The sequence below is a fragment of the Maylandia zebra genome, linkage group LG6 (assembly GCF_041146795.1).
Source record: "Maylandia zebra isolate NMK-2024a linkage group LG6, Mzebra_GT3a, whole genome shotgun sequence".
NCBI lineage: Eukaryota > Metazoa > Chordata > Actinopteri > Cichliformes > Cichlidae > Maylandia > Maylandia zebra.
This window is the reverse complement of record NC_135172.1, coordinates 20,487,461-20,505,212: the sequence shown is the minus strand read 5'-3', so window position 1 is coordinate 20,505,212 and position 17,752 is coordinate 20,487,461. Positions and strand designations below refer to the sequence as shown.

Genomic DNA, 17,752 nt, shown 5'->3' with positions numbered 1-17,752 from the left:
GAACGCCGTTTATAAGGGGGAGTACACCGCCACTCATCCAACAGTCAGATTGTTCTGGGAGGTTTTCCACGAGTTCCCTCTGGAAAAGAAGAAGCAGTTCTTGTGTAAGCCTTTAATTGCCTCCTTAAATGATCTGCGTGGCAGTTTAATTCTCTTACCCGCAGTCGCTTTGCAGTGTAATAATTTGCAGGTCATGAGAGCAGATCGTGAAGACAGCAGAGCTGCTTCGTGCTGCTTTAACGAAAGCGAGAACTTTTCAGTGTTAATGAAAATAATCACACATTTCAGGAGTTTTGAATAAAGTGTTTCATTCAGATTCAACTGTTTACTTTACAAGACCTCAATTATGCTGAATTCTTTAGTAATAGTAAATGATATGATTAAATAATGTCGAGCATAGTGATACCGCTGCTGTTGTGGGAAGTGTGGCATGACGATGTCCTGTTAAAATCACCCTGTGATTCTTGCTCCTAGATCAGAGGTGTCAAACATTTGGCCCAGGGGGCAGAACTGGCACTCTGAAGGGTCCATTCAGGCCAGCTAACCACAAACCTAACATTTGAACTTATGGGTCGTTCGCTGCAGCCACTTTTAATGAGTCTCTGAATGCAGAATTTCAGGTTTTTCAATCTTAATAATGAGAATAATGCAATTTTTTTCTTTTTCTTTCTTTTTTTCTGTTCTGTAATTTTACACATTTATTTAAAGTGTATTTAAAGCCCAAAGAGTTCTGTGGGCAGGTTTCTCTGTTAAACAAGCATTTCTTTGCAGTGTAAAAAAACATGCATGTTGCTTTCATTGCAACCAAGAATGACTTTTAGCCAAAATATGAAAATCGGAGCAATATTCTCTGCGAGTCAAAAATTGTCTGGACAGGCAAAGACCAGATTTATTAATAACATCCAGAAACATCAAGCTTGTGTCTGCACAAGAGCACAAACATGTTTCAGAGAGCTTCCCTAATTTTGTTTTACCTCTGTTCTGTATGTCTCCTTTCTGCCTGCAGTGTTCCTGACCGGTAGTGACCGCATTCCCATCCACGGCATGGAGAGCCTGCGCATCATCATCCAGTCTACCACAGCAGAGGAGCACTACCTGCCCGTGGCCCACACATGCTACAACCTGCTGGACATGCCCCGCTACCAGACCAAAGAGATCCTGCGCCGCCGCCTCACTCAAGCCGTGGAGCAGTACGAGGGCTTCAGCCTGGTCTGAGGGGAGTCCCAGGGGAGACTTAACGCACTTTAACAGCAATACACCCCCACGTGAGTGTCAAGAGTGTGAGTGGGCAATTGTTGGACACGGGAGGGTCACTCTGTTTATATATGGTCTAACAAGATCGTTAAGCATCTTGAATCTTAAAGGTCTATGTATGTAAATGCAGAGTGTTATTGCTTTTTTGCTTTGGGCAAAGTTCCTCAGCCTTCCAGGACCATTTAGAGGAGAATCAAATGACTGATAGATAACAGCCAACATGGAAATTAACCAAAAAAGCACTAAATGGACTAAAATGTGCAGAACGACCCTGGATTATGAAAACTTCGGGACCTAAAAACCAGGACCAGAGAAGGTTGAGAAACTCTTAATTTCTTTTTGCTTTGTTTTGTTTGCAAAGCTGTGTATTTTATATTCCTTAAATTCTATTTTTAATCATTAAAGAATCATGTTATTACCTTGAGACAATATATTGCTTTTTGTTACTTTTAATTTATTAAATAGAGTGGTTATTTTTTGACAAAATTAACACACACACACACACACACACACACATACACACACACATACATATATACGTGTATGTAAATAGCACTTTGAATATAATCTTCACTGTGAGGTTGGGAGGAGTGTTAGTCCCGCTGATCCTTTTAAATCTGCCACCAGCATGTCCTCTATGCCTGATTCTGAAAGAGGACAAGCGAGTCAGGCAGGGAGCGAAGCATGCTGAACATCGTTTGCAATCCCTCGTTCTGTTTTAGCTGTGGCTCACAGAGCAGCTGACTTTGTTCTTGAACCTGCATTCAACAGTGTTGCCTTTCTACAGCAAAACCTTCTGTACGGAAACAAAACTTTATTTATTTATTTTTATTTTTTTTGTGGATGTGTGTGCATGTTACAGAGTGAAAACAAAGACCAGATTGTCATTTAGCAGTGACGTTTTTGGAAATGTGATTATTCGCTTTCTTGCAAGAAAAGCATGTCAGCTGAATATGAAGCATCAGTTAGCATCGCTCAGACTGGAAGTGGTAGCAAATACATGTTTGGCTCCTTCAGATGGACACAAAAAGATCGCACTTCCTGTTGTTACAAGCATGTGGATGTCGCGCTTACTGGCTGTTTAGTTAGATTTTCTAGCTGAAAGGGGCCGCATCATCTGCGAGGTCGCAATCAAACAAGACCCCATGAGATGACTGTATTTGGACTAATACGCTAAGATGTTGAGTTTGGCATTAGCCGTGATGAGTTATAGAACAAGTCTGTGCCCCTATGTGGTTTTTATGAATGAGGAACTGTAGATACCAGGCTTTAAATACACTTTGTAATTGTATTAAGTTGGGTGTCTTACCATGGCAGTCAGTGGGGATTAACTTAGCCTCAGCCTCCAGTGGCCACTACAGGAATTGCAGTTTTTGTTGTTGTTTTTTTTTTAGTGCTTCCAGGTTTGCTTATAATATCTAAAATGTGACCTTGCCATCATACCTTTGCCCTCAATGACAGTGCCTAGCAACAACATAACCACAGTATGAAAGGTGGAGCTAGTCAAGATAACACCACCCATGGACAGTGAAGACCCTAGCTAATCATTTTTGCCTGAAACTGGACGTGATGAGCGAGGAAACCGAGGGACAGTCAGCTTATCTTGGCTAATCCTCCTTTGTGACTATAAAATCATTTACAAAATGAACTTCCTGTTTCATTCAGTGTGAGCTAAAACTAACGACTGAGCCCATAAACTCTTCAGAAAAATGTCTACTGAGGTTACAGAGACATGGAGCCCAGGGCGTGTTCTCCACGAGAGTCGCCCCCTAATGGCCATTCTAAAGAATCCATATTTTACTACAGTCTGTGCGAGCAACAGGTGAAAGACCCAGAAAAAGAGAGCACCTCTTGTTTAACCACTCTGGTTTCCAGCGATACACACTCCATGTTTGCCGTGGCGTGGATGCAGAACAGTCTCCTTGATTAGTGCTAATTTTAATCGCTTTCGTGAAGTATTTTGAAACAGATTTTTAGATACACATTCTGATAGTGTGGTCCCTGACACAGACGAGTATCTGAATACAGTCAAAGTCCTTCTTGGCCAACGCAGCGGTATCTCAACAAACCAGGAGTTCGTCCTGTTTCTCTCTTCAATTCCATATAGTCTCTTTCAGTAGACACAGTAGATTTAAATATTCAGGAGGACACGACAATCCCAAACTGTCCAATCACAGCCATCGCAGACTGTGTCCATGTGGTGTGTAGTTACGGTGTAGGCTGCAGGGTTGCAGATTTACAAATATAAATCCCCTGTAAGTGTGGATGACAAAAACTGTCATTTTTGTGTTTATGAAACTTTTCTCCCAGCCTTATTCACGCTTCTTTTCCCCCCCTAACAAACACTCTCATGGCTTCTATAAAATGATGACTTAGACCTCAGAGGGTTAAACAAACTTTGGTCATTTTTAATCATCAGAGCGGCTCTCAGTTGGATTTATTCACCGTGTGACGGAGCCAAACTAGCCGTGTTTTTGCTAGGCCAAGCAAACCGATTCCTCTGTAATGACATTTGAACCGATCTGCTAAGAAGCAAATAAAAACATGTCCCAAAATGTCACATAAACCTAAATATACAAACATTAGAGTTAATAATTGTTATTTGTCTGGTCTCCAAGTGGAGATGAATATTTTAAGAGTGTGGGCAGATGACTTAGTAAAAAGTCTGCATATAATAGCCATTTGATGATAAACTGTACCCATCATATTATTCCAAAAGTTGCCCTGATGATGTATAAATATTCCTGCAGTGACACCTCGCAGTACAAGATAACATTTAATTAGGTTGTGTATTAGCGTGACGTGCGTGGAATCGTCTCGCATATATATAATATATATTTTATATACATTTCATACACGACAGTGGTGTTAATGTGACTTTGGGCAGTAAAATGACTCGATGTGTTCTGACTAACACGTCCTCTCAGCAATAACAACCTGAAGCAGCCCACTTCTGTACTCACAGCTCTGGGCCAAACATATAAAGGTCTCAAATGCTGGCAGTTCATCTTATTGCTTAGTTCTATACTGCATGTGTACACACACACACACACACACACACACACACACACACACACACGCATATTCAATCAATATTTGTCTGATTAAGGCTCCTGCAGAGTTTAGTCCTATGCAAAGGTTTGTGAAGCCCTTGACTTTTTTGCACCTTTAAATGTGCTAGAGAATACGTTTTTTTTTTTGTTTTTGTTTTTTTTTAAATCATTATTTGACTGAAATTTACTCAAAGCTCTCTGTTCCAGCCAAGGTTTTCAATAAAATACGGTATAAAAGCAAGACTTCTGTGTGGCCTGTGATTGCATTTGAGCTTCCTCATTAAATTGCTTGAATTCATGAACCTATGACCAGATGGACCAGATGTGATGCCTCTGATTCATAGAGTTGTTTTTTAGTGTTTATCTGAGCACCTGCTGTTAAGGTTAGGGTTCTTGTTTCAGTATAGTTTATTTTTAATTGATATTTTATGAGGGGCATATGTCAGAGGTGAGATTTTAGGTGTTACAAGAAAAAAAAAAAGTTTTTGAAAGCAGTTCACTCCCATTCTTCCAAACGTTCAGTGAACATGCTTCATCAGCCGAGATGTTTGAGATCAACATTTGAGATCAACTGACTGACCTTGAAGGAGAGGTCAAAGGTCACATGACATTTTAAATCCTTACATGGTATAAAGCTTTTTGTCAATTTTAAACCAATAAATCATTAAGTTAAACTGAAGACCTTGATGGGTGAAAGACAAATTTTATTATACCACATATAATCTTTTATATGTACATTCATATTTAAACAATTTTATTTATTTAATTTGGTGCTGTAGTTTTTTTTTTATACACGCTTTTAATCCCTGTTTTATTTCCTTTTATTACTTTCCTTCCCGCCATCGCACAGTGCTCTAGGGAGGTCCTTACCTTCCTGTATAAAGCGCCTTGAGGCAGCTGATGTTGTGATTTGCTGCTATATAAATAAACCGACTGATCTCAGATCTGTCTGTAAAGTCCTTCGACTGGATGAGTGAACATTCGCAACTTCACAAAGAAAAAACACAGAGCCCAAAAAACCTTCAGTAAAAATATGATTTCATTCACATTATATACAAAATACAATTTATGTACTAAAATGTACACACTCAGTTCATTAAGCCCGGCCAGTGTTTACATTCAGTGAAAACAAATTCACACTGATTACCATCCAGAAAATTGGAGAGAAAAAAAAGGGATAAAGTACTCGCTCACAGAAATGTAAACATATACGATAATCCATATTTACAAACAAACAAACTACAGCGAGGACCAGAGGACGAGGCTTCGTCGACCACGCCCGCGCTCGCCTCAGAACTGGCCTTGTCAGTGTTAATCGGTGTGAGCAAACACAGCAGTGATTTAAAGGGGACGATAGCTTATTTAACATCAAGTAAATGAGGGGAAAGCAGGTTAAGGCGTACAAAAACGCAGCAAGTGTCAGTGGTCATCTTGAAACTGGGTGATTTCCAGGAGATGAAAGATTTTGGCTCACGCTCTGAGCTGCTGTCTTTGGGCCCCAGTGAAAGAGGAAACCACTTCTTTCAAACGATAAAACTTTTACAGAAGAGGATTTAATGCTGTGGAAAGTGAAACTTCGGTACTGTCAGCATGATCGAGTAACATCTCCTTTAGAAAAATACACGCGATCCTTAAAAAGCAGCGACAATTTTATAGCTAATGACCGAATTATCAAGTGTTTTGGGTTCTTTTTGGTTTTTTTAAGACTTCTACGGCTGTGCATGAGACAAACATTCAAAATAAATTATCAGCAATACAAGTGTGATTCAGTTTAGTTTGTGCGTATGTTGCTTCGTCCGGAGTGACGTCCCCTCCTCGAGGTGAGGTGACGACAACGTTTTTCCAGGCGCAGCATTTGACGGAGGGAAACCCTCGAGCTCGACGGAGCGCGTCAACAGCATCCAACAGCGAGGAAAACATGACTGTTTCTAGCAAGGTGAGATGTGTTGACTGTGACACTGGAGACACAGCACCAGTCCTCTTATTGAGTCTTTGCTTTATTCAGATGAATTTAGTGGAGTCTCTTTTGCTGATGAGCACTTCGAGCAGCCGCAGTTTGGCTTTGACGTGCTTGTATTCGTTGTACTCCACAGCCAGTGGGGAGCGGTCCTCCTTCTGAACGTTCCTGCAGGAACAAGGCGGCAATCGTTACGACGCTGCGAGAAAAAAACCTTCGTGTCGAGGTTTCTCATTATGCAGTTCCAAATATTTGACATTGACAAACTCTTTTTTTCTTACCTTCCGTTTTGTCTAAAAAACTGGTCCTCAAACTCTTTCAAGTTCTTGCGAATCCTCTTCTTCTCCTCTCTCGTCTCTTGGAGCTGCTCTACAAGTTCCTGCCTGTGGGGTGAGGAGAAATGTTTTTTTAAATGTCTCACATTAAAATATACACAGACTTCCAGCATTTACAAAAAAAACCCCCAAAAATCAACAACTTTGGCTCGGTTTTTGTTTTTTTTGTATTACACAGGTCACACAGGTGGGAGGCAACTTGTCTCCAAACAAATTAAGTCTGTCTTGGACTGACTGCAACTGCTCTGCAACACAATGGCGAAAGTTTGTAAACAACCGCTGGCTGATAAACACTTTGCTATTAATTTGAATGGGTGTGCGCTGAGTGTAATGTTTCTTTGCAACATGGGACTTGATTTAATTCGTTGCCAGATGGTTGTATCCTGGTTATATTCCTATATAAAGGCAAGGTTACTGGGCAACTCTGTTTAGAGGAATTTCTAAATTTGTGCTCTGGTTGGATTTCTGTGTATGTAGACAGTGATAGATCTGCAATTTTTGCTGAGTTATCAGGATTAATCCTCTCAAACAGACCCAAATCTGTCACAAACTGACAGTAAAACGAGCGTTTTGCGAGTACTTACATAGTAGCTGAGTGCAGGTTGGACAGCCTCGTGTCCATCGTGTTCTTGGACGGGGAAAGTTCGTCCACGGGTGAAATGAAACCATCCACTTCCTCATCCGCGTGCTCCAGGAAGCTGAACACGCCGATGTCTGGTCGCACGGTCACGGTGAACTGGGTCTTGGAGTCTCCGTCATCCTCCGAGCCGTCCTCTTCCTCCTACAAAGAGAGTGAGGGAGGCTTTAGTCTCAACGGGCTGCAAGGGAGGGGGCAGAGGGTCTCATCGTGCGGTGAGCGCTGCTGCAGCAGGCGGCCTCCTGGGCTCAAATACTGCAGGGCGTGAGGATCGTGCAGTGTTAGTGGACAGAGGTTAGAAATCACCGCGATGGTCGTCATTTGGAATCATTTGTTTTTATGAATGGAGTTAATCAGGCCACCTTTATTCAACTAAAACTGTTCAATTAATACAAAAAAAAAAAAAAAAAAAAAAGGTGTCCACAGAGTGCCTGCAAACAGTGCTGGAAAAATAATGATAACAATGATACATTTTTAATATACTGTATGCACATATTTGCTGTTTAGGAAAAATAAACCAGTATTCCAGCCTTGTTTTAGGCACTTAAATCACAACAAGCTTTAACCCATTTTATATCCACTTACATCATTACATCAATCACAGAGTGATTCATAGATCAGCAACTACTGATTCAACACTTCTACAGTTGCCCAATCAACAGGCAGCAATCAGGCTCATTAGAGGGCAAATGGTAGTAAATATAAAGGGGGAGGAGGGGTGGGAGTTTAGCAGGTGAGGAAGAGGGAGCCGGTTCACTGATTATTAAGCAGCAGCAATGGCTCTTCACCTTGATATCATCGAAGAAGAGTGCGGTTTCACCCTCGATAATGGGCTGTAGGAGGGGACCTCTGCGCTTGCTGGAGGGAGAGCCCTGTGGTGACGGTCGAGAAGGAGGAGTTAACCACGCTGAGACACTAACTGACCTTTTTTCTTTCTTTTACAGTACTTCACACTTTTCTGTCAGGTTTAAGCACATTTAACGGCTTTTGTTTGAGCTCCTCTGTCTGCTCCTCTGCGTCTCCATGTCAGGAACAATATGGCAGCAGGCTCAGCCTGCGTGGTGCGGATTAGATGCAGTGCATTATATAATGCACATAATGCAGATCATGTCTTACATCATAAAGATGTTCAGTAAATAACTTTACTGAGAGCTTTACACTTAGTCCATAAGCAGATTTATTTTCCTACATTTCTGAAATATAAATATGTAAAAATACATTTTAAGAACTTGCTGTGTTTATTTTCCGTTTATTTAACTTGGCTGTGTTGTTTTGCACTTCCTGAGCCTCTTCAACACTCTGCTGTCACTTCCTGTGACCTCAGCCTGTAACCTCTGACCTTGCTTTACGAGTGCACTGAAAGCTGCTTCATGGCTGCTGTCCGTTCCCAGCAGCAGGTGCTAAAGCCGGCACGAGCTGGGATTAAGTGTCTGTGCATGTTTTGAGAGTGTGGCTTTAAACCCGGCAGCTAAAGGGAGGCTGGGATGTGATACTTACTATGACAGGAATGGTGGAGGCTCTACACAGGATCTGCTTCACCAGGCGATATCTGTCGTACACTGGCTTCATGATTTGCCTCTCGCTCTTCGTCATCTGCTCCAGGTGGGGAGAACAAAGATACACTGTTAGCACAGTTTTAGCAAATTTCTGTCATCCTCTCTACCTGCACGCTAACTAGCTACTTTGCTAACATAAAACAAAATTACAGCAAAACCATTTTTCTTCACTATAAGATCTCTGCAGGGCGTGATATGTAACTGTACTGACAGGAATAAAAATTACGGCATCTGGATTTGGTCCAGACAAACTGATATGGGTTCAGCTTTATTTGCAAAACTGGGCAAATTTTTGCATTTAAAATGTCTAAAATAAAACAAACACATGGAGGGAGGCTTACTGGTCGGCCGTGGATACTCTCGTAGTAGAGAAGAGCTTTCTGCAGGGCGACTTTCTCTGCGGCGATCTGCTCCCGTGTCATATCCTGTTAGCAGGAGACAGGAAGTGAGTCACTCGCCTTTTAAAAGTGACAAGAGTTCAGTCCGTGTTGCTCGCAGCAAAACTTATTTGTCTCTGTGTGATAATAAATTCAGAGTGTGCAGTCTGCTTTAAACATGTAAAGTCTTTTGGCTTTTAATGTCGTCTGTGTGAGCGTGCGACATAGCCGCGGATTTACCTTGATGTCCTCGGGGCGGTTCACCTCGTCCCTCTTCTCCTGCAGCTTCTTCTGAATTCCTTCCAGGGTGCTTTCCACCGGTGGCTTCGACGCCTTCTCCTGCTGAGGTTTCTTCTCCAGCTGCGAGCCGAAGCTTTTGGGCAGCGTGTTGCTGCGCTGGCGGGGCTGAGGCGTCAGGTCCTCCTCAGACTTCATCAGCTTGTGTTCTGGTGAAGAAGACGGGAACCAGAGCTTTTCAGTAAGTTGTGTAGAAAGGCGGGACGAGTTCGGAAGTGATCCAATCAGGAGCAAGTTAGATGCCTGAATCATGACTAAAACTAGATCAAATTAACTGTCAGAATGTGTGCGCCTGTGTGTTACCTTTTAGCTCTTTGCGAAGCCTAGCCAGTTCATTCATCCACCGCAGCACTTCTGGGTTTGCAGCTTTGTCACTGTGGGAGGGCTGCGTGGAGGAAAAGAAGAAAAAAAAAAAACAGATGATCAGCTGCTCTTTCAAAATAAAATACCTACAATTACTGTTCACATGAGGATAACAGTGTAAATCTGAAGTAGGGCTCTGCCTTGCTAAACAACAAGGCAGAGCCCTACTTGGTGTAATGATGCACCTCTGACAGTCAATATTCTTGTTTATGTTTCACAGAAACATCATTACAGTCTGACTTTAAGGCGCGGGGCTTTATTAACAATGACGAATGAACCGGTCGTTACTACCTACCCTGTATTTTCGCTCCTCTTCATACTTCTCCTCAAACCTGTGGATCTTTTTCTTCAGTACATGAATCCTCTTTGTGAGCTGGGCGGAGGTCAGCTCCTCTCTTTCATCATCACAGGAGCCAAGCGATGAACTCCGCCTGCGACTGTTGAGATAAATGATGCTGTTACAGCTCCCAGTTCCTTCCTTCCAGCTCTGCAAAAGCACACGTCAGCTTACCTGATGAACGAGTGAGCGTTAGGTGGCGATGGAGGCACTTCCGTGTCATCCAGGTACTGCTGGGAGTGTCCGTAGGCGTAAAACCGAGGGGAGACCATTGGGTCGCTGGACTCCTCCAGGAGCTGGCGGATCAGACGCCCCCCACAGTGAGGGGACAGCCTGGCCTCCTCGCGGTCCATGCTCTCCCTCTGCAGCGAGTACGCCGGGGTTGGTTCTGAGTGACACAAAAACAAAAATGTCAAGATTTTCATCGCACTTTCATAATTCTGCACACGCAAGACATAAGAGAATGTGAAAAAACAGCAGATTAGTCAGCACATCGGCACATTTATGCATGGAAAGTCCTTAACGTTGGGACAATATGATGCTGGAAAACCAGCCGCATTGAGAAAAGCCTTCTTAAATCCGTTAGCTCTGCCAACCAAAACAGGCACCGCCATCAACTTATCTCTACTTTAAAAATCAAGAAGACATTTAACTGGAGAAATATACTGCCAAAAAAAGACTTTACAGGTGTGATGTTGTGCAAGATAATATATAAAAGCACTAAAACATCCGATGTGAGTTCATGGGCACTGTTATCAGAACACATTCAGCTGCTCTTTGGTGGCTAGCACGCTACCGAATGTCACATTTCACATATTTTCCTGTTGGGTTATATATGTATATTTTGTGAAGTCAGAGCAAATATAGGAGGTCAAAATGTGAAAGTGTCCTGGGAAAGCCAAACAGCATGCACGGCTCGTTTTCTAAAATCAGCCCCGGGTCTCATCCTGAAGACGCCAGACAGCGACTTCTCTCCCTGCTAACATCATCTCGGAGCCTCTCTGGCTCGGTGGAAGGTTCTGGATGTGCTGTGGGAAAAAAATAAATAAAAAGAATTTCCTCTGGGGCTCAGCAGTCACAGATGTTGCTCTGAAACTGTGGGTAAGACACACCCACTCTGCCTCTCTCTCTCTTTATTCATCCCTTGGTTACAGAGTCTCCACTCTGGCAATAATTATGCTTGGTGAAAATAGCCGTGCAGATACCCCTGACAATCGCCGGGCTATTAATAAAGCCCGGCACTCTGTGGGATAATGTCAGGGCGTGACCCCTGATGAGAGGTACAGTGATGAGCTTGTGTTTTAGTTTCCACTCGGCACGTCGACAGGGGAACGGCGCATCTGTCCGAGCACGTGTGCGTTAGAGAGAGCGACAGAGCAGACCGAGGATGATCTGATTGTTTAAAAGTTAAACTAGGAGCTCTCTACGAAATGTCTCAAAACATAAAAGTCAGCAGGAACTCTGATGTAGATTTCATGGAACAGGAGACACCCATAAAATCAGGTGTCGGGTGATGAAAAACATGCGGGGGAGACGTTACACCGAGAAAACAGATAAAAGGGAGTAAAAACAAGCGCTGAAGGAAACCAACTGTCAGTGTAAACATTCAAGGTGTCAGTATGCAACCAGGAAAATATGCACGCCCTGTCCAACACCGCACATGCATATTTTTCTTAGCTGGGGTGGGTTAAGGTGTATGAGAAATGATTTAGCTCAAATTCCAGCTCGGGAGTCCCGGGGGGTCCTCCTTCACTTCCAGGTACGTGCAGTTCATCGAGTAGCAGGGCTCTCGCTTGTTAGAGCTCTCTCACAGCAAACAAACCCTCAGTCAGACTGAAGGTCTTCCTTTGAGGCCTATTATCAAGCTTAGTGCAGTGTAGCCGGCCAGTAAGGCTTCACGGCATTTGAAATTAATCCTTTAAATCAACTGCTCGCTGATGGCTGAGGATTAACTGGACTAATGAAGCAAAAAAATACGCCGGTGTGCCATTTCACTAAAGGTCGTGTGTGCGTGCGTGTGCGCAGGCGTGCCACCCTTTGCCACAATGTTCCCGATCACTCAAGCATGTTGCCATGCAGCGGTAAAAGTCAGACAGACAGACTTTCCTTTCTTTCACTCTGGCATCTCACTCGCAGAAAAGGCCAGTCAGCACTGACAGTGATGTTAGTGGGAGACTTACCATCGCAACAACTTGGATAGAAAATGCTTTTGAAATCAAGGAAAGGGGAGTTACAAAACGGAGAATCTAGAGGAACAAAAGAGGGAAATGGGGGGGATGGAGAAGGAGAAGAGGACAAGATGAAGGAAGAAAAACAAAGAAAGAGAAGTAAGAAATAAGCCAAAGAACTAGCAGGCATCCTTCCTGCTGAATTAGTTACTGGAAATTAAACTAACACACAGACACATAAACTTTAATGAACTCGTGGGACATGTGAGATCCATAACTCGTGGGACATGTGAGATCCATAACTCTGTCTCCCGCTGTCTGAAAAAAAATCGGCCACTGTTGTTTCCACCACCGCTGGCACACAGGCGGGGGACACCAAATATCAGGTCATGCTAGAACTTTACTGGGACAAAGGTCTCCAACTCCTGCCTGAAGCCCTCATTCACCCACATGGCCATTTGGCCCGCAGTATGCCTTCTGTACAGTATGCAGCAATTCCTCACTGGGACTCTGTGCTGATGAATAATCTTGCCAACTACACGGAAATACAGTTCAGCTTTGCACAATACTTGCACACACCATGACCATCGCTGCTTGTTCTCATGTGAAGCAGCCTGTCACAGCCAATCATGCAGGCGCCCTGTTTCCACGAGCTTAGTTATGTATTCAGGACACAATGTACAGAACACAGGGGAGGTGGGGGGAGTTTAAGGAAGGGGAAGAAATTGGCAAGATTCAAAGGATGGCATACAAATGAGTAAAACCGCCACGTGGACTGAATAAAGAACTGTAACTCACTGCGGTGTGCCTCACTAGAACACAAATTACATTTTAACTACAAGCATGTAAACACACCGTCTACCAGGCTGGGCAAAATCGCTCAAACCATGACTTCAAACAACCTAAACAGCATAATATCTCAGACACAACACTTCACTATGAGACAACAACAAATCTAAAGCTTGCTGGTGTTTTCCCTCTATGAGGTCCGGCCGCTAGAGAGCTCCACCAAACACGCAATTGCCCACTAATGCTCCAAACACGCGGCTGCTGAAACTGACAGGCTGCTTGCATGGAACAGTTTTGATTCTTGCTTCAAACAGGAAGCAGCAGCGGTGGCGGAGGCAGTGAGAGTCAAAGCCAATCGCCGCAGCGGAAAGATGTCAACACAACATGCAGAAACATGTCCTTCCAGTGTGCGAATGAACACGTTGGCCATCATTCCAGAGTACAGTTCAGCAAAAGCCTTGGCTTTCACCAATCAACACAGAAACCTCCACCCTTGCAATACTCTGACAACACAATCGAAAGTGCGCACAGCGCAGTCACGGCACAAACAAACACATTAATAACAAGCTCGAGAGAGGTCTGACGGCTGAAGGAAGGCTCTTTTTGCAAATTCTCTTAACAGTAATGCCACTTGATAAGCCAGGATCAATAAATTAGGATCCCGCGTACAGCTGACATCTCAGGCACGTGCAGAGACGTCAACATTTAAATGGAGCACGAACTTTAACAGTTCAGCCATGATCAATAAACTCTCCAAACCTAACCTAAGTTTGTGCAGCCAGCTGATTGGTACGCTGTTATCGCCATCCATGCCGACCCTTTAATGATTGATTTGTGAGTGAAAACAACAGCAGTGGTCATCTGTTGCTAAGCCTGCACACAGGCTTTCCACATAGGTGATAGATTCTGCTAGAACCTCACTGTTTACTCTTTAAATAAAACCACAGATCGAGTATTTGCTGCACTTTCATATTTTCCTCATGGGAGATGAAGGCAGTACTGCAATCCTTCTAACCAAGCAAACAAACACATCTCTGGTGTCTCTCCTGCAGAAATAGTTAGCCTAGGGAACCTAGAGGATCTTTAACAATTAAATTCTGCAGGGAAAGCAGAAGCAGCATGCTTCAGGAGGAGGAGCAGATGAGGCAGCAGAAGGTGTGCAGCTGCGACCCAAACACCCAACCTGGGGTGGAGGATCCTGAACCTGCTGTCTGGACATGTGTGTCCTTTTGTCCAGACAAACTGTAAATGGGCTAAAAGCAAAGGAAAGAAACATCTAAGCAACAGCCAGGTGGTCTCCAGGCTCACCTCCCCAGTTGTTGTCCTCAGTCAGTGCTGTCAGATCCAACCGGGGCACGTCCTCACAGCTTGTCTTCTCGCAGTCTGAGTCCGGGCCGCGCACCTCTCCGCCGACCCTACCCGCGTCACAAGTGACCGGCGACTCCTGGATCTTCATCGTCTTCAACGTCTGCACAACCATGAGAGAAAAGAAACGAGCGCTCAACAACAACAGGCTGCCTGTGAACACACTCTTTAAGTTGAGTCACACACTCCCTCAGACTAGCCCTGCCCTAATGTAGGGGGCTGCTCCCTGGCTGCGATTGGCTCCCCTAGTTGGTCAAAACATCCTCCCATCTGTCTTTAGCCGACTGCTAGAGAGCAGGAGCGGCTTCGCTCCGCCTTCTCCTTCATCCACAGGATTCTCCTCACCCCTCCCGCTCTTCTTTTCCCCCTCTCTCTTCTCTCCACGGTAGATTTCCCTGCTTTTTCTCTGGCTTGACATGCATATATTCCCCACCCGCCCAGCTCTGGACTTGTTTGTTTAACAGCAGCAAGAGCAGAAGGGAGGGGTGTGCTGGAGACACACAGAGAGACAGAGGAACAGAGGGCGAGGGAGGAGGGGCGTGAAGCAAGAACAAGAATAAGCACAAATCGTGAGCCAGCACACGTAGACTGACTGAGTGAATTTTTTTGCCCCCCCTCCCTGCATCTCTCTCTCTCTCTGCAGACAAAAAATCAGATGAAGCAAAAGAACTTCATGTAATCCACTTCCTGCTTTTTTTTAGTCCACATTTTTACCCATCAGCCTCTCCCTCTTTTTCCTATTTTTAGATTTGAGACTATCCAAAAATTCCACTTTGCTTATCCGAGATCAGAGCTGTTCCGTCAACCTTGGGCCATACTGTAAATAATTTAGTTGAAAAGACTCGCACTTGGCAGCTCATGCATTTTCATCAACATATCAGTTAAATCTGTCCAGGCGTGGGACCAAACTATTTTTAGGGAAAACAAATCAGGACTCACAGCTACTAGACGGCTTAGAGGAAAGAGCTGCACTGTAAAGTAGCTTTGTTTTGTTTTTTGGTTAATGATAGTTGTTGTTGATGATAATGACAGATTACTGTAGGAAAGAATAATCGGTCTCAGGTATGTGCATATGTATCCTTGTGGCTTTAGCGGAGGGCGCAGGGCCCAAAACAGCTCTGATGTCATGTGAACCACAGAGGATATGACCAGGATCTAATGGTGCCTAGAGAGAACGTGCAGACTGTGACGGACAAACAGAAGAAACTTCCCCCTCGACGCGCTTACCGTCACTGCTCTCAAATCAATGTACTCACAAAGTACACACACACTCACAAACCACGCAGCATCAGTTTATCTAAGAATGAATGCCTCACATACACCCCCACTCATACACACAAGCCTTTAAAGCGCAGTGCACCATACTACAGCACATCATCCGACATGTTCTCAGTATTTCTTTACATTGTCGGACAAAGGCACTTTTGTTTGCCCCTTTGCAGCATCTGGCACATGCGTGACATGCCCAAGTATTTGTGAGTATTTATTGGCTCCAGTCTTATCAGACGCTTTCACAGAGTCCCACAAACGGTCAGATCCACTGTGGTCTTTGAGTAAAACAACCTTCTCCTTGAATTGATGTTTGTTTAGCTTGTATGAAGCCAGTCCTGTCTACTCTTGTTTCTTTAGTGGGCGAGTCTTCTTCATAGCTGAATAACAGGTAAACTGTTCATATTCAGAAGGAACAATTAATAACTCTGAAACTTGACCGTCATTATTTCATTTACAAAAGGCATTTTTTGAAGCAGGACTTGTATTCTAGGAAAAACATTAATACAGAATAGCCACACCCACCCTATGAGCTCTGCAAATTAGTCCCAGTGGATGTGTTTACAACAATCCCTGTGGTCATAAAAACAACAACATGAGAGTGGTTACATCTAATCCGACGATCTCCTTTTTTGCAACTCTTAAATTAAGGTGAGACCTAAATAAGACCTTTTATACATTTAATTAAATCCAACTGGGACACAAAATTGTGAAAATACAAACAATGACTGTGTAGTTTTTCTTATCTGACCCCAAAGGAGCCAGAACGCCTTCAGCACGTCACCCTTTTTCTCCTCACACCCTTTTATATGTAAATGACGTTTCAGAGTCATAAACCTTCTGCTCGCTTTCAATGCCTGATTAGCTCATCCTACTTGTTCTGGTACATTTGATTAGCTGACAGTAAAAGTACTCACAGAAATTCTGCTGTAAGGAAAACAAGTTGCGACATGTTCATTCAAACTAATTTATTACAATCACGAATTAATTTTAACCGGCTTGACTTAAAAGACTAGTCAGCTGTTTGGCAGGCAGCCAGTGCTCTAAGAAAGCTCTGTTCAAGCTTACTGTATGTATCATTTATAGTTGGCAGCAAATTGAGCATTACATGCTACCATTATCACTTTCCCCATACAAGTGTACTGTTTCGTGATAACAGAAACATCTTTCTTTAAGTACCCTCAAACACTTATTTTGAAAAGAAACTTTAACTAGACTAAAAAACAAAAACAAAAAACAAATAAAACTTGTTAGGGAAATAAGGGTTTGCTTCAGCTAGTTACCATGAGTAGCTAGTTTTCTTAACAGATGAAATGACTCGTGACTGTGACTGTTGAGAAACTGGCTTGAACCAGCCGGCACCAGGCGGGTCAACTTGTTTTCCTTACTGGTTCGTGATAAGCCTGATTACCCATGATCAACACTTCCAAGTGCATCAAGAACAATTCACTGAATGGTTGATAAGCAAATTAAATTACATCCGTGGATTGCTGGCTTGTTTAGAGAACAAAGAACCCTCCTCAAAAGTAATTTAACCAAGACAATCCTTTTTTTGTAGTTTTTAGTAGCAGTGAGTATTGATTACTTCTATACTTGTCCCTTGTTAGTTACTGTGCTTTATGTTCTTTTTCTAAAGTGTTACCAGTGTGGCAGATGGCCATCAGACAAATGAAGTGTGCACTTATCATGTAATGTGATGAGAAGCAGCAACAGCGCCGGTTCTGTTTTCTCAGAACAACTAATCAAACTGATAAAAGAGAGATGCTGTCATTTACTTCACATTTACTTGACACCTATTTAGCACAGTGATTATTATTATTAATATTTATTACTATATTATTTATTGTTTTATTGCTTTATTATTTTGATTATTTGCACACAGTGATCAATATCAGTGTGTGAATACACACACACACACACACACACACACACACACACACACACACACACAGTATATTGTTGCCCAGAACAGCCACTCTCATGATTAAAGCATGA

At 43.2% G+C, this 17,752-nt stretch overlaps 2 protein-coding genes across 11 annotated transcripts in view; one reads left to right on the top strand and one right to left on the bottom strand.

Moving 5' to 3' along the window:
- The window catches only part of herc3 (HECT and RLD domain containing E3 ubiquitin protein ligase 3), a 35,681-nt gene extending 34,009 nt beyond the window's left edge, over positions 1-1,672 (top strand). For all 3 annotated transcript variants that reach the window (XM_004549362.4, XM_004549361.4, XM_004549363.5), the window contains 2 exons: positions 2-104; positions 1,007-1,672. In XM_004549362.4, the coding sequence (XP_004549419.1) occupies positions 2-104; positions 1,007-1,215 (312 nt within the window). In that variant the 3' untranslated portion in view covers positions 1,216-1,672. The remainder of the gene's footprint in view (position 1; positions 105-1,006) is intronic.
- A 3,656-nt stretch (positions 1,673-5,328) lies between these two features.
- fam13a (family with sequence similarity 13 member A) overlaps positions 5,329-17,752 on the bottom strand; it is a 49,866-nt gene continuing 37,442 nt past the window's right edge. For 2 of the 8 annotated variants that reach the window (XM_012918701.4, XM_012918703.4), the window contains exons 13-24: positions 14,432-14,591; positions 12,347-12,412; positions 10,341-10,554; positions 10,125-10,266; positions 9,770-9,851; positions 9,410-9,615; positions 9,134-9,217; positions 8,734-8,832; positions 8,025-8,108; positions 7,184-7,380; positions 6,546-6,647; positions 5,329-6,432 (exon numbers count right to left, since the gene is read on the bottom strand). In XM_012918701.4, coding sequence (XP_012774155.2) covers positions 6,309-6,432; positions 6,546-6,647; positions 7,184-7,380; positions 8,025-8,108; positions 8,734-8,832; positions 9,134-9,217; positions 9,410-9,615; positions 9,770-9,851; positions 10,125-10,266; positions 10,341-10,554; positions 12,347-12,412; positions 14,432-14,591 — 1,560 coding nt within the window. In that variant the 3' untranslated portion in view covers positions 5,329-6,308. The remainder of the gene's footprint in view (positions 6,433-6,545; positions 6,648-7,183; positions 7,381-8,024; positions 8,109-8,733; positions 8,833-9,133; positions 9,218-9,409; positions 9,616-9,769; positions 9,852-10,124; positions 10,267-10,340; positions 10,555-12,346; positions 12,413-14,431; positions 14,592-17,752) is intronic. The other 6 variants (XM_012918702.4, XM_012918706.3, XM_012918704.3 and 3 more) reach the window with 6 other exon arrangements.